This window comes from Hemiscyllium ocellatum, chromosome 45, assembly GCF_020745735.1.
Source record: "Hemiscyllium ocellatum isolate sHemOce1 chromosome 45, sHemOce1.pat.X.cur, whole genome shotgun sequence".
NCBI classification, from domain to species: domain Eukaryota; kingdom Metazoa; phylum Chordata; class Chondrichthyes; order Orectolobiformes; family Hemiscylliidae; genus Hemiscyllium; species Hemiscyllium ocellatum.
In genome coordinates, this window is record NC_083445.1 from 17,767,777 (window position 1) to 17,784,854 (window position 17,078).

Here is a 17,078-nt window from a genome sequence, read left to right on the forward strand (position 1 = left end):
GTGAATCCTCTAGGTGTGCGTTGAAACAGCCCTGCAATTTGAAAGTCCTAGAGTGGATGAATTCTCCAGGTGTGCGTTGGAACACCCCTGCAATTTTAAATTCCTGGCGATGCTGAGGCATATGTTTATAGTCTCCTATCGTTAGACAAGTGAACCGTCTAGGTGTGCGTTGGAACATCACTGCAGATCGAAAGTCCTGGAATCGGTGAGTAATATTTTTCATTCACTTTCTCTCCTGGTGGTGAGTCGGTGATTTCTCCAGGTGTGCGTGGAAACAACTTTGCAATTTCAAAGCCCTGGAGGTAGGACGCGGGGTGATTGTGTCTTACGGACCGCACGGCTCCCGGAACGGGAGTTGGGTCGGGGGATAGTGTAAGACGCGGGTACTGGGGTTACGGGAGTATAAACCCACGCGCTGACGGACTTGGGGACTGGGAAGCTTCCACTGCGCTGACAAAATAACGGACGTAACGGCACGGGGGGACAGCGTATTACCTAACGGGACGGTTAGATCGGGTGGTTGACGGGATTTTTTATAACGGTCGGAGACCTTTGAGACTGACACAGATGTCGATTGAGAGGTTTAATTACGGGCCCCCTAAACTGGTGGCTTTGCGCCCAACACCTAGGAGTGCCGTGGTGGAGAAAGAGACAAAGACAGAGGACAGGGGACAGAGACAGACACAGAGTTCCGGACAGAGCGATTGTGCGTGTGTGAGAGGGAGTCTGTTCATGAGAAAGATAGAGTCTCTGAGTGTGTAAAAATCTGTGTGTGTGTGTAAGTATTTCTGTGTTTGTAAAGGTCTGTGGGAGAGAACAGAGAGAGAGAGAGAGAGAGAGAGACAGTGCGAGACACTTAACAAAGGACTGCTCGGCCAGCAGACAGTTTAACACTTTGTGTTTCGGCTTAAATTCATCTGCTTGTTAGTGAATGAATGTCTGAGTGCTATCACCTAGAGCTTGAGTCCCTGGACTTTTTTTTGAATGTGATTCTTTTTATGAATGCTTAACATGATTTTTTTTTCAGGTTGGAGATTTTATTGAGATTGAGTGGAGATGGGAAAGATTAGTTGGTAACTGATATTGATATAACTGATATAATAATCTGAGTGGGTCTGTGGAATTAAGAAATTGTGTGTCATATCCCAAGGAGAGAGAGAATGCGAATGCTGCTGAGCACTAGCAGACCGTGTCTGTGAGAGAGATAGATAGAGAGAGTAGGGCAGCACGTTTGAAGTAAACATTTCGGGAGTACAGCCTGCAAAGACTTTAACCCTTCATGAACTGATTCAGATGCATCTGTTTGTTTGGTGATTATTTTCTTGGTTTTGTTTCTAGAGCCTGAGTTCCAGGACTGCTGTTTAAAGTGATTTCTTTTTATGTGAACTTAACATGATTTTTTAAGGCTAATAACTTCTGTTCTTTTATGAGTCATGACTCCCTAACTACTTTTCTTGTTAACCTCTTTTACTTTTACATAAAAGCAATATATGAAGGACAGTCGAAGTTTCGTTCGACAGTGGGTAGTTGTAAAAAACGAAAGTTTCCATGGTTATTATCTGTGACCTTGGATTCGACCATTGTGCATGTGTTAGAAGTTTTTAACTTGAATTGACAAATTGTTGTAAGACAGCTCTGATTATTTTTACGACCTAAAGTATTGTAATTGAGAAATGATTGGTCAGGAGTACATAAGAAAACTAATTTTGAATCTAAATTAGAGTACTAAATCTGGACGATTACAGTGGATTTCAAAATTGGGAACGGTACGCATTTTACATTTTAAATATTAAACACTGAATAAATGGACGTAAATATATAAATATGTTTACAAGTTAGGAACAGGCCTTAAAGTTAGTCAAGCACAAATTGATAAATTGGTGTTTGAGCATATGGGAAGATAGGAACATTGGAAAATTTCTGAAAAGAAAGAAACAGGGAAGAACATAACGACTTGTCCCCTTCGGGAAGTGTTGATAGGGGACAAGGAGATTGGGTTTGTGTGTGACCCCCTCACCAGTAGGGAGGTTGGAACATTCAAAGGGAAATGACGGTCCTGGTTGAGAATCCGATAGGATTGTCAGAACAAATTAATTTATTTTTGAGGCCCAGTCTGTATTTGTGGGCTGAGTTAATGTCTATTTTGAATATACTATTTACTGCGGGAGAAAGGAGACTTATATGGGGATGCTGGATAGGGAAAGATACGGAAGATAGAAGGGTGAAGTGGGATAAATCCATTAAATGAATTGTTAGGAGGGGCACAGAAAGTGTTTGTAAAGAGAGAAAGGACGAGTGACAGGAGCAGAACGCGTAAATGATGGTAGCTGCGGTTGATGAGGTAATTAGGAGAAGAATGCAGCCAAAAGTGAGCAACCGGAGCAGCGAGTGATAGCATGTAGGGCAGAGAAGAAAGGGGATAGGGAGAGACATGGAGGAGCATTTGATAGAGAGTTTGAGCGACAGGGGCAGAGACGAAGGTCTCCACAGGCAGGATGCCATTATTGTGGGAAGATAGGGCATTTTGGGCGGGAGTGTCCTGATCTATAAAGGGAAGAAAAAGCCATTCAGCTTATGATTTTGATAACGACAGGGAGGGGAACAACAACTGGCATCATTTCTGAGCAGTCAGGGGTTAAAAAACCCAGTCATAGATTGGCTGAATAGCACATTCGGTAGATGGGGAACTGTGCTGGGACAGCTGGCCCTTGGTTTATGAATCTCTGTTGCTATCTTTATTACCTGTGGTTGTTGTTGTATACCATGTATCAGGACGCTTGTGACACGAACGATCGACCATGCCCTGATGGGAAAGGATAACCCCCCACCCGCATACCAGGCAGCGGGGCTGGAGGAGCCTGTGATGGGGGCACCCCATGGAAAGATTACGGGATCAGTATCAGAGGGAATGGAGGAGATATGCCTAAGAGAGAAGCGTGGGACAACTTATGATTTTACTTTATAACTGTATCTCTCATTTCTAATCCTTCCCATATTAGGGCCTCAGAATGTGAGGGCTGATGTGCAGAGACCCCCTAGTTGTGTATTTTTATTTTCTTTCCCGTTCAAATTGACAACAGGTAAATTTGTGCTTTTATGCTGCAGTTAGAGATTGTGAAGTGCTATATGCCTCGAGACTCAAGAGACTATTGTTCACTCAAGAGATTCCTAGCCATCATCTGGTATTCCTAAATGGCTTCGATTGGTCTCGACGGCCACTGTTCACAATGATAAGCCAGTTACCACTGCCCGTGTCCGTACTTGACAGCTGTAAAATGGATGTGGGTTTTTATTGGTCAAGTGAAGGTGACTGGTTAGCCAATGACGGGTAAGATTCCTCGAGCGAGGGATAACCTAAGACAGGCACAGTCGTGCATTGACCTTCAGAATAATGGCCTGTGGTCATGTGGTTTTAACAGATGCCTGGCTTTTGTATCCGTGTCGGGAATCTGGTCAAGTTTCTGGCTTGCAAAGCAGCTTGATATAAGGAAAATCGTGGACCCAGCAGTTTGACATTGTATTCACTGTATTTTTGACAAAGGAAAATGCCAGCGACTTAACAACAAACCTTTGGGAAGGAAGGAGAGCTCATTGAATCCTATTACAAAAAAGATTTGACACTATGTCAGTAGTTTGATGTCATGGTATAATACGACCGATTTTACTGGGAGGTTGTACAATTGGGTGTTCTTTGGACAGCAGACCTTCATCCTGCAGGCGTCCTAACTCATCCACTTTGTGTTTTCCCCTGGTTCTCTTCGCTTTTGTTATCATACTCAGTAATCGTTTTGTTAGTTTTGAGATAGCTTTTTGTAGATGTTTACGACTTTTGAGTGCTTATGTCGGTTATGTATTATTTCACTGCTTCTCGTGCCTTAACGATTGTACACGAACTGGAGAGGCGCCTAGAGTAGGGATTTTTTGCGACGCGGATTGCTTTGTGAAGTTGTATGCTGCTTAGGGACTCCTATCCCCTATAACTATGTCTCCCTAGAGTCAGACAAGCCGGGTTAAGCTAATTGGTCGGTCTTGCAAAGGAGCGACGGAGGGGCGCTCACTGACTGTCCGGGTCCTGACTGCTGTGCGCGAACTGCTGTATTTTGTGTGGCCTCTTTCGAGGCCAAGGGAGGGAGTGTTGGGATCCATTATTAAGGTTAGGTAGTGTAAGAAACTTTATTGTTAGGTAGTGCTCACGTTAAGGTAGTATTAGCAAGTCTGGAACTTGTTAGCTTCACTAGACAACAGTAAGCCATTATGTTACACTAAGAACAGACTGAAAAGCTGGTGGCATAGCCTGAAGAGGCCCCAGGGAGGGTGAGAGATAACAGGACATTAGAGCCGTGTCTAGAAGCACGTAGCTCAAACTGAGGTAATAGAACGTTATCATGTGAGACCCAATCACATACGAAAAATTCTGCTTTTTACCAAATAAGGATGTAACTCTGGAATGTGAGAGAAATAAAGGATAGACAAATTTAAACAATAGTCAGAATGCCTTCTCCAGCAAGCCTGATACCTTGCTGTAACTCGATTCTCTCTCGAATAAAGCAGTCTGTTTCTTAAAATCTGACCCGGTGTCTCATTCCTCCGAAACGAACACGGGGATGGTAGAACCGTCCTAACATTACGTACAGTGAAAAGCTTTGGTTTGTAAGCAGTACAGGCAGATCATAGAAAACAAGGACCTACTGATCATAGAGTGCTGGGACAGAGTGAGGCACACAGGGTTACAGCTGTACAGGAGGGTGCACAAAGCAAGATCAACATTAGCACAATCAATGTTATTTCAAGTTTGAGGTGACCATAATGTTGGCCTTGCTTTACACACCTCCTGTGCAGGTGTAACCTTGTATATCTTGTTCTGTCTAAGCACCTTATTGCTATGGAGGTGGGATTTGGAGTGATTAACATTTGTAGTATTGGCTTAAAGGGTTTTATGAAAGACATTACCAAATGCGACAGACAGTTTAAGGTGAAGGAATTGTCAAGATATAGAGAAAGAGAAAGAAACAAGGGTTGGGATCCTTAAGATTTTGGAGATGATTTGTAGCTCAGGTTGGGGATCAGGTTGTAAGTTTGCTCGCTGAGGCAGTAGTTTTGTTCTCAGACATTTCGTCACCAGCTCAGTGACATCATCAGTGAGCCCCCGGTGAAGGGCTGGTGTTCTGTCCCACTTGCTATTGATGTGTCTTGGTCTGTTGTGGTGGGTGATATCACTTCCTGTTCTGTTTCTGAGTGGTTGGTAAATGGGATCCAAATCGATATGTTTGTTAATAGAGTTCGGCTTTGAATACCAAGCCTCTAGGAATTCCCGTGCGTGTCTTTGTTTAGCCTATCCCAGGATGGATGTATTGTCCCAGTCGTACTGATGTCCCTCTTCATCTGTGTGTATGGTTACTAGTGAGAGTTGGTCATGTCTGTTGGTGGCTAGTTGGTGCTCATGTATCCTGGGGGCTACTTTCCAATGGAATGTTTGCTGCAGTCCTTGCAGGGTAGTTTGTATCTGATGTTTGCTCTGTTGGTCGTTGGTGTGAAGTTCAGGTTGTGTTTATTCTTTACAACTGAGCGACTCTTCCAGACTTCTCCCCATGGAGTGAGGTTTTAGTGGAGTGGAGAAGGTGGCAATGTTTACAAATTTATGAGATAGCTGACCTCCCCTCATTTCAAACTTTTTTTTGCATTATCACTCAAAGTTCAGAGGTAGGTTCTTTACTCAGAGAGGAGTATGGGCGTGGACCGGCCTGCCTGTAGCAGGAGTGCACTCACCAACATTAAAGGCATTTAAATCATTATTGGATAAACATGTAGATGATAATGGGATAGTGTTGGTTAGATGGGCTTGAGATTGCTTTCACGGGTCAGTGCAACATCGAGGGCCGAAGGGCCTGTACTGTGCTGTAATGTTCTATGTTCTAGATATCAGTGAGGAGAGGGTAGCGGTGTATCTGGGACCTCAGGGAATGAGAGGTCACCTCCTAAACTAGTGAGAATCCACACTTGGGAAAGGAACAGGAGAAGGACAGAATGGGAAAGTGGAGTCAAATCAGGTACAGAATGAGAAATCAAGGGCAGAAGACATTGGGTTGGGAGAGACTAAAGACAGTCACTTGGTATTTGGGAACTTGAGTATTGCAGAAATAAAAAGACATGCTGAAGCTTTATTCATCTTGCAAAGATCAGGACAGAAACACAAGAATGCCAAATCCCAAAAGGGAAAAACAGTTTAGATAGTGCATGAGAGAAAAAAGTGCTTATCATTTGGCTAATCAGTCAAGACATTTCTAGAGAGAATGTATCAGAGAAATATTCCTCCCATCTGCTTTAAGAAAGGATGTGCTGGCACTGGGAGGGGGTGCAGAGGGGGCTCAATAGGTTGATTCTGGAGTTGAGAGGGTTGGTTTATGAGGGGAGATTGAATGGACTGGGACTACACTCATTGGGATTAAGAATAATTGGGGGAATCTGACAGAAAAATATAAACTTATGACGGGAATAGATAAGGTGGAAGCAGGGAGGTTGTTTCCACTGGTGGGTGAAACTAGAACAAGGGGACATCACCTCCAAATAAATGGGAGCAGGTTTAGGATGGAGTTGAGGAGGAACTTCTTCAGCCAGAGCGTTGTGAATCTGTGGAAGTCCCTGCCCAGTGAAGCAGTTTGAGGCTGCCTCGTTGGATGTTTTTACGGTGAAGGTAGATTTTGAACTGTAACGGAATTAAGAGTGAGGGTGACAGGGCGGGTAAGCGGAGCTGAGTCCAGCCATGAGCTTATTGAATGTCAGAGTGGGCTCGATGGGACCAGATGGCCAACTCCTGCTCCTGGGTCTTATGTTCTTATGTCCCTCCCATTTCATTATAAACATTACAAATCCTTCATACATGTCATTTTTATTCTGGACATGATTAATCTCAGCAGATGAATACCTGCATTTTCTAATCAGTGTAAGTATGCGATCTGTTTGTCATCCTCATGTTGGTCCTGATGACTGCAAGATGCAAGCTTTCAATGGGAACGCTGCTTCTCTTTCAGTGACCTTCAGCTCTCCACAATCTGCACCAGTTTGCTCTTATTTCACTGAGTCCCTTTAGAAATTTAACAGCCAATCGATGTATAAGATCCAGCAAAGTTTTAGACACAGGAAAGATGTTGTGAAACGTGAAAGGGTTCAGAAAGGATTGACAAGGCTGTTGCCAGGGTCGGAGGGTTTGAGCTACAGGCAGAGACTGCATCGACTGGGGCTGGTTTCCTTGGGGCATTGCAGGTTGAGTGCCTATCTTGTAGAGGTTTATAAAGTAATGAGGGGCATGGATCAGGTGGCGAGTCAAGGTCTTTTCCCCAGAATAGGAGAGTCCAAAACTAGTGGGCATTGGTTTAGGGTGAGAGGGGAAAGATTTAAAAGGGACTTCAGGGGCAACTTTTTCACGCAGAGGGTGGTGCATGTATGGAATGAGCTGCCAGAGGAAGTGGTGGAGGCTGGTACAATTACTGCATTTAAAAGGCATCTGGATGGGTATGTGTCTAAGGAGGGGTGAGAGGGATATTGGCCCAAGTGCTGGCAAATGGGACTAGATTAAGGTAGAACATTCAGTCAGCATGGACAAGATGGACCGAAGGGTTCTGTTTCTGTGCTGTACATCTCTATGACTCTCAATAATGGGAAGGGTGAAGACTTCTAAAATCCCCTGTCAGTAGATGCTGGAATCGCAACTGGAAACAACAAATACAGGAGATTACAGTGGGTCAGGCAGTTTCCATGGAGACAGAGCCATCTCCACTCGAAACGTTAGCTTACTCTCTCTCCATGGCTGCTGCCTGACCCACGGTGACCTCCTGCATTTGGTGTTCCCCTGAATTTCGCGGCAGGAATATACGTCATGTACGATTATTTTGCTGACAACATCTGGCAGTTCAGAAACACAGCAAGGCATCTACAGCCATCAGGCTCAGTACCACATGCACAGAAAGCGATGGGCAAACATACTCGAGAAAGGAGAAGGGAAGAGAAGGTGAGGGAGCACTGAGCCTTTACCTTGACAGTTAATCGCTCTGTTAGATCCTTCAGTGGATGAGGCAAAGACTGCATCACAGGTACAATTGAAACCTCCCATTGTGTTGTTACAGCTGGCGTTATGCCCACAAGCCGCCACTGTGTCCTGGCATTCATCTTTATCTGTAAGGAACATGAACACGGCTTAACACATTGGAGGGGAACGACGGGAACGTTTATCTTTCAAAAGATAAGGTTGCTCCTGGGTAAGGGGAGTGAAAGGGTCTTTTGCCAAGCGGTGTGGAGGGAATTAGCATCGAGGGGCAGTGGCTAAAGCGACTCACCAGGGTAACTCCCACATCTCCCAAGGCTGGTCTAGGTCTATCAGGTCGCTCACAGCAACAGCCTGTTTCACAGAGCGAGGCTATTATCACTGGAGTGCTAATCCTGAGACTCAGGGAATATTCTGGGGTCCCGGCTTGGAATCCTGCCATGATGGATGGTCCCATTACAAATCTGGAATGAAGACTCTGATGGTGACCATGATCTGATCATTTGAAATCCTCACCTGGTTCACTAATGCCCTTTCGGGAGGTAAACTGTCATCCTCACCTGTTTCTTTTCGACTCACAATGGTTTACTCATAACTGCCCTCTGGGTAATTGGGGATGGGCAATAAATACGGGCCTAGCCAGCAATACCCTCATCCCATGAATGAATTCAACAAACATGCGAAGGCTCATGGGAACTGACTCCCAAACTGCAAACAGACAGCATTCAAGAGACAAAGGAGGTGAAGGTGTTCTCTGAATGGTGAAAATGGAAGACATTGCACTCAAGTAGATGGGGGCTGGGTTGGCAAAACCAGCTTAGGCTGTCCTTTGAACCGATAGGCTTGCCAAGGCCATTTCAGAGGAGAGTTAAGGAGTTAACACATTGATATGAGTCTGGAGTTACATGTACACCAGATCATGGTGGCTCAGTGGTTAGCACTGCTGTTTCATAGAGCCAGGGACCCGGGTTCAATTCCACCCTCGGGTGACCGTGTGGAATTTGCACATTCTTCCCATGTCTGTGTGGGTTTCCTCCGGGTGCTCCAGTTTCCTCTCACAATCCAAATATGTGCAGATTAGGTGGATTGGCCATGCTAAATTGTCCCTTGGTGCCCAGGGATGTGTAGGTTAGGTGCATTAATCAGGGGTAAATGTAGAATAATAGGGCAGAGGAATGCATCTGGGAGGGGTTAGTCTTCGGAGGGCTGGTATGGAATATTGGGCTGAAGGGCCAGTTTCCACACTGTAGGGATTCTATGATTCCTTCCTAAGTGAACCCGATGCATTTTTTACAACAATTATTGAATGTCACCAGGTCACCATTATTGAGATCAACTTTAGATTCTAGATTCATTGACTCAATTTAAACTCCACCAACTGACTTGGGGAGATTCCAGCAAATGTCCCCAGACCATTAACTGAAGGTGTAGGATTACTGATGCAGTGACATGACCACGGCATCATTGTGCTCACTCACTGACTCCCGGGATGCCAGGACTGATATACAAAGAAAGTCTGGATTGATTGGGCTTGTACTCACTGGAATTTCGAAGAATGAGGGAAGGTCTCAGAAACGTATAAAATCCTGATGGGACTGGACGGGCTGGATGTGGGAGGAATGTTCTCTATGTTGGGGAAGTGCAGAACTAGGATCTAAGAATAAGGGGTAAGCCATTCAGGACTGAGCTGGGGAAGAATTTCTTCACTCGGAGAGTTGGGAACCTGTGGAATTCTCTCCCACAGGAAGCTGTTGGGGCCAGTTCCTTAGATATATCCAAGAGGGAGCTGGATGTGGTCCTTGCTGGAGAGAAAGCAGGAATGGGATACTGAGATTGTATGGTCAGCCATGATGGTACTGAATGGTGGTGCAGGCTCGATGGGCCGAATGGCCTGTTCCTGCACCTATTTTCTATGTCCCTATGGAACCTGACACACCTAGTCTGGGGTTCACACTAACTCCACAACCCAAGGGAATCTCATTCACCATATCTCTGATTGTCTTCTCAGGAGCACAGTTCTCTGAAGCTAACCCGCTCCAGGGGCTTTACAGGACAGCCCCACTTCAAGTTTCAGAAGTCTGGAACAAACATTTGAGATTCCTGCTGGGTCACAAATAATCAAAATCAACAAAACCCAACCCCACTCCAGCTAGTTAGATTCTGTTGTTGGAGATGGGCATTGCCTGGCATTTGTGTGGTATAAGTATTACTTGCCACTTGTCAGCCTCAGGTTAGATATTATCCAGACCTTGTTACATTTGGACGTGGACTGGTTCAGTATCTGAGGAGTCGCAAATGGTGCTGAACATTGTGCAATTATCGGTGAACATCCCACTTCTGACCTTATCTTGCATGGAGCATTTTATTTGCATGATAAATTTGTGCTTACCTTATAAAGAATATTGACAGCCTCATGTGAATGTGTTCAGTAACTGAACCCGCAGTATCTGACCTGGCCATTGGTATCACAACATATTACTGGAAAGGTTCATTCTTCCATTCAATCTTTGTGGGTGATCTTTGAAAGAATATATCAAGAAAAAGATCTTTACCTGCAATGCAGGGCTGTGTGACATTTTTATTCCCTCCAAGGGTTGAGACAAATCCTCCATTACACGTGCAACTGAAACTTCCAATCGTGTTGGTGCACGTTGCATTTGAACCACACAGGTCTGTCTCACACTCATCAATATCTGGAATACAAAATAACCATCAATCTCCCTGACCACCCTCATGCACTGGTCATCTCCAGGTCCATGTTTCTGAAGATAAAAAGGTCCCAGACAGCGCTACCTCACTGGGTCATGGCTCAACTCCTGGAGAGGTCGCAGTCAGGGAATTTGAGCATTGCACAAGGCAACGAGGAGACACCAATAAATACCAAGGGAATTAACTTCCTTATTGAGCCTTGTCCCTCCCTGTCTGAAAGGGACAATGTGCAATGAGTTGGTAACAGCTTGGAGAAACCACCAGTATTAACTGAATGAAGTGAGACTTCATTATTTGTTGAGCACACTGAATCCAGATATTCTGATATCATTGGTTGTTGGGATCAGGGGCACAGCATAGTAACAGCTCTTCAATTGGCCAGATTGTACTTTCTGTGAGAGAAATGAGAATCGTGAGGTAATTGGCTACAGGAATATTTCTCTCTCTCCCTTTCTTTCGTTAAATTACTTTCTCCAATTTTCTGTCTACAATCTACATGCAGATACGGTGGAAGAAATAATTGTAAAAGCAAAAGACAACCAGGAAGACCTGTGGGTCCAACCAAGCAACCAATCACCTACAGTGTGATCATCGCCGTGTGGGTAATATTGAGGCATCTTCAAAGAATCGAACAGATTGAAAAACAATCACATGTTGGTTTGTGGTTTGAACTGGAGCGAGGGGATTGTTAATGATTTTTGCCACGAGTTGAGCTGTTCTGACAATTATTCACCTCCACTGTACATGTGTGTGTGTGTGTGGTCACCCAAACCTATGATGGTGCATTGTAGTTTTGTCTCAGCGCCATTTTCCTCCATTGTTTGGAGCATCTCAAAGTACTGAAAGTGAGCCTCGGGGGCCAAGGTAAACCGAGGGAAGAGCGAGGCCATGCTCTTCGGGAACTGGACCGACCAATCCTATATCCCCTTCACCGTCAGGACTGACCACCTGAAGGTGCTGGGTATTTGGTTCGGGGGTGCTGGGGCGTGCGCTAAGACCTGGGAGGAGCAGATCAGGAAGATGAGACAGAAACTAGGCAGATGGGAGCAACGGTCGCTCTCCATCGCGGGGAAAAACCTGGTCATCAGGTGCGAGGTACTCTCAGTATTGTTATATGTGGCACAGGTCTGGCCTATCCCCAGAACCTGTGCTGCCGCAGTCACCCGGGCCATTTTCCACTTCATGTGGTGATCAAAGATGGACCGGGTCCGAAGAGACACCATGTACAAAGACTTTTCTCCATCTTGTTGGCGATCCCATTGTGTGTGCTTCCTGCACAGAGGAGTCGGATTGTCACAATCCATATGCACAACCCCTATGTTCCAGCGGCTGATGTCCTGACCTTCCTGGGAAGGTACGTCTAAGTTGAGGGAGAAGCCACTGATGTGATCGACCCCTTTGGGATCTGGACCAGTAAGCGGCTGGTCAGGGTAACTCTGAGGGTCGATGATAATGGGGAAATTCTCCACCCACCCTCGAGCTTCGCAATTGAAGGGAGCAGAGGCTACCTGACATATGCAGGGCAGCCGAAAGTGTGCCGTACCTGCGGGAAGGCGGGACACGTGGTGGCGGATTGTAAGGTGACCATCTGCAGGAATTGCAAACAGAAAAGGGTCACCTGACTAAGGACTGTCAGGAAGCAAAGAGCTGCAACCTGTGTGGAGAGGCGGGCCACATGTACAAGACCTGCCCAAGACGGGGGCTCCCCACTTACGCACAGATGGCTGGAGTTGGCAATGTGAGCCGTGAATCCCCAAAGACCAGCAAGGTCCACCCAGACAGCAGGGAAACGGAGACTGGTGGCACCCAGAAAGAAGAACAGGCTGGAGTGGAGGAGGCAGCAGCCAGCGGAGAGACACAGCAGCTGATCCTAGCTCTAGCTGGGCAGATGGAAGCAATGGAGGAGGAGGTAATCGAGAAGGCAGAGGAGTGGATACCTGTTAAAAACAGGAAGAGAAAATCCTGCCAGGCCCCCAAAGCCTCCCAGCAAAGGGGGAAAGGACAGCTGCACGAGGGAGAGACGGCCAGTGCTTCGGATGGGGAAGATGGGCGCAAAGAAGGTCATCACCATCAGAAGAAGAGACAGAGCGCCGTAGATAAAGAGGATGGCATTTCCTCCCAACCAGGAAACAACGGACCCCGCGAAGTCCACCCTCCACCCAGTGAGAACCAGGGGATACCCACTGCCCCACAACTACAGGTAACTGAAAGCTGTGATCCTCTGACAGTCCCATTGTCAGACACAGAACTGGACGGTGCGGATCCTTGCCTTGGCTCAATGACACCAGAGCGGGTAAATGACCCCAGTGAGGAGCTGGATAGCTACCTCAGCCCAGCGAAGGTCCAGCAGTTCGTGCTCACCTCGGGGATGCAGACAGCTACCCCAGAGACAGGACAGTCAAATGGACAATGGTAACCCCATAAACTGGGGATTAAAGAAGGTTCCTTTGCTATTGTATAACAGGGCACCCACTCAGTAGGTGGGTTCCACTGAAGCCACAGCTAAATAATAAGAGACTGGATGGTTAATAAAGGGAACTGTAAATAGGATAACTGTAAATTCGATTAATTCAATCTGTTCTTTGTAATGTTAAGACATACAATGTACATATCTCTGAACAACATGACAAATTGTACAGGTACCAAAGATTTATTTCTATGAATAAAGTATATTTTGAAATTTAAAAAAATCCCCCAAAGTGAATTTCTGTCTTGGTATGCTGAATGGTCTCTTCCTCATGAATCTATCATGGTTTCCCAACCATCTATCAGTTGGTGACACTGGATGCCAGTGGGGAGCATGGACAGTGGCCAACTGCGCTGCTCACACTGCACTGGCTAAGGAAGGTGGAGAGCTCTGAATGTACCCAGGAGAGGGGGGCGACATCAGCAACGAACAGTTAACATCAATGATACGGGCATGAGAGGGGAGATTGATGGGCATGAGGAGGGAGGGGGTTTACGCTTCTCCTGATTGGTCATTGAACATTTGGTGGTTGTGCCATTGGCCAGGATTAAATAAACATGGTAACACTCACTGCTTTGGGTCAACCATAAGGACTGGCCACTTGAGATGGGTCCAACAATGGCCAGGAGAATTATTTCCATGTGCCCAGATTCTGAGAGCTGTATGTTTCACTTTTTCTTAAAGGGGCGACTCTCTCCTCAACAAAAATATCCGTTGATGGATGTCTCATGGTATCACTGGGGAAAAGCAGAGCCTAAGGTATCACTAGGCCACATTGTGTGACATCTTTCAGCCAATGTGTGATATACCTTTAAGGGACACGCTCATGATGTCATCACTTCACATGACCTAATGGGATAACAGGCTCAGTCTCCATCATACTGAGCTCTGACCTCTGGCAGCATGACATGCTGAGGGAATGGTGCATGTGAATAGCTCAGCTTGGGCCCAGCTACATAAATGCAGTGTACATTATGTAGAGAGCAGGGCATTGAATTCTTCATTGTTCCATGGCTCCCAGCATATTGTTACACTGTGGGAGCTAACATGGGCCAGGAGCAGGCAGGTGGGACTAGTTTAGTTTGGGATTGTGGTTGGCATGGACTGGTTGGGCCGAAGGGTCTGTTTCTGTGCTGAATGATTCTATGACTCTGTGAGTATCACAGTGTGATGTTACCAGATCATTAAACCATGTCATGCCACAGATGGGTGACAATGAGTTCACTCCAACCAGACCCTTCCTCAGGGGTTAAAGATTGCTAAACACTTTCCTATTTACAGATAAAGGTGATGTTCCTTTAACAGCGATTGGCTCATTCTATCCCAAAGGTAATTAGATGAAGGAACATTGTACATGAGGAAGATGTGTCTATTGAATACATTAATTCTGTGGAAGGTGAGTTATAATCCCTGGGGCCTATGACCTCTTACTCCTTGAGTTGTGCCAAGGGCACTGACATGAATGATCTCTCCCATCATGCCACAAAGTGAAGCAACAATATATCAGAGGGTTCTCACCTCGGCAGTGTATCATGGTGGTAAAGTTAGTTTCTCCTGATTCACTGGCGTATCCTTTCTTACAGGTACAGTAGAAACTCCCGATGGTATTGTGACACACTGTGTTGGTACCACACAGGGCGGATGATTCAGCTTCATTTTCACCACACTCATTGTCATCTGGAAATGAATAGAAATACGTTTCAAAAAAATACAAGAGTAGTGACAGCCAGTCAATATTAATTATCTTCGATCGCACATTAATAAGGAGCAGCAGTGACGCTGAGTGCAAGATGAGAGCAGTAAGGCTGAGTAAGTCATTAGACTCTCTCCACAAAGATGAGAGCTGGTAGGAGTAAGGTTCCTTGAACCTGTTCTCTATGATCTATAAGGATCATGGGTCACCTTCTGTCTCTGTGCTGTATGACTCTATATCACTCCACTTGCCTTCCCAATTACAATATATCCCTAGGTGTTAGCCAGGACTAAACCCACCAGCTCAGACTTCACAGAGGACACTGAGGATTTACCACTTTCCAAGTGAAGACCTTTCCCTCACGTTAGTCCAAAATGGCACAGACCTCATCCTGTGACAATGACACCCAACCCTTGGGCTCCTCAACCAGTTGGAGGGGCCCTCCTAGATTCTACTCTGTCAGGAATGTAGGTGAGGAGGTATGGATTGTTCTTAGGGATCAATGAGTGACAGGAGAAAGCAGGAACAGGGGTCTGAGTTGGATGATCAGCCATTGTCATATTGAATGGGGGAGTGGGCTCGATGGGCTGAATGGCCTCCTCCTGCTCCTGTATGTTTCTATTGGCCCCTCATTGTTCAAAACTCCAGAGATTCCTTACTCAATTTACATAACTCCTCCTTGTGACCAATCTGATGAACCCGATCTTTGACTGACTTGACAAAAATCTACTGTTGAGATTCACTTTGTGTGTGTGTGTGTGTGTGTGTGTGTGTGTATGTGTGTGTGTGTGTGAGAGAGAGTGTGTGGGTGTGTGTGTGTGAGAGTGTGTGTGTGTGTTTGTGTGTGTGTGTGTGTGAGAGTGTGTGTGTGGGTGTGTGTGTGTGTGTGCATGCGTGTGTTTGTGTGTGTGTGCGTGTGAGTGTGTATGGGTGTGCGTGTTTGTGTGCGTGTTTGTGTGTGCATGTGCGTGTGTGTGTGCATGCGCGTGTGTGTGCGTGTGTGTATGTGTGTGCGTTTCCGTGTGTGTGGGTGTGCGTGTGTCTGTGTGTGTCTGTGTGTCTGTGTGTGTGTGAATTGTTCATAACGGAAGGGTCCAGTCATGTCCACTGGGAAGGAATGGGCCCATTTCCAAGATTTCCTCTCTCTGAGTCTGTGTGAATCCTACAGTGCCATGGTGTTCTCTTGTCAAGCCCTGAGGAGCCGAGTGCTCATGTCTGGTCAATGATATTGTTAATTTTGTTAATGTCTGTTTAAAGTCTGGTTGAAGATTTGTAGCTCGGGTGTCCGTTGTTGTGGTTCTGTTCGCCGAGCTGGAAGTTTTTGCTGCAAACGTTTCGTTCCCTGGCTAGGGAACATCATCAGTGCTGTTAGAGCCTCCTGTGAAGCGCTGCTTTGATGTTTCTTCCGGTATTTATAGTGGTTTGTTCTTGCCGCTTCCGGGTGTCAGTTTCAGTTGTAGTGGTTTGTATATGGGGTCCAGGTCCATGTGTCTGTTAATGGAGTTTGTGGATGAATGCCATGCCTCTAGGAATTCCCTGGCTGTTCTCTGTCTGGCTTGTCCTATGATGGTAGTGTTTTCCCAGTCAAATTCATGTTCCTGGTTGTCTGAGTGTATGGCTACTAGGGATAGCTGGTCGTGCCGTTTTGTGGCTAGCTGATGTTCATGGATGCGGATTGTTAGCTGTCTTCCTGTTTGTCCTATATAGCGCACAAAACACTATATAGGACAAACAGGAAGACAGCTAACAATCCGCATCCATGAACATCGGCTAGCCACAAAACGACACGACCAGCTATCTCTAGTAGCCATACACTCAGACAACCAGGAACATGAATTTGACTGGGAAAACACTACCATCATAGGACAAGCCAGACAGAGAACAGCCAGGGAATTCCTAGAGGCATGGCATTCATCCACAAACTCCATTAACAGACACATGGACCTGGACCCCATATACAAACCACTACAACTGAAACTGACACCCGGAAGCGGCAAGAACATCCATCAACAGACACATCGACCTGGACCCCACATACAAACTACTACAGCTGAAACTGACACCCGGAAGCGGCAAGAACAAACCACTATAAATACCGGAAGAAACATCAAAGCAGTGCTTCACAGGAGGCTCCAATAGCACTGATGATGTTCCCTTGCCAGGGAACGAAA

The 17,078-nt window shown here is 46.0% G+C and overlaps 1 protein-coding gene across 2 annotated transcripts in view; it reads right to left on the minus strand.

Moving 5' to 3' along the window:
* Positions 1 to 17,078, minus strand: part of LOC132835990 (adhesion G protein-coupled receptor E2-like) — a 57,443-nt gene that overhangs the window by 22,705 nt on the left and 17,660 nt on the right. For both annotated transcript variants that reach the window (XM_060855169.1, XM_060855168.1), the window contains 3 exons: positions 14,733 to 14,891; positions 10,591 to 10,731; positions 8,029 to 8,169 (listed from right to left, as the gene is read on the minus strand). In XM_060855169.1, coding sequence (XP_060711152.1) covers positions 8,029 to 8,169; positions 10,591 to 10,731; positions 14,733 to 14,891 — 441 coding nt within the window. The remainder of the gene's footprint in view (positions 1 to 8,028; positions 8,170 to 10,590; positions 10,732 to 14,732; positions 14,892 to 17,078) is intronic.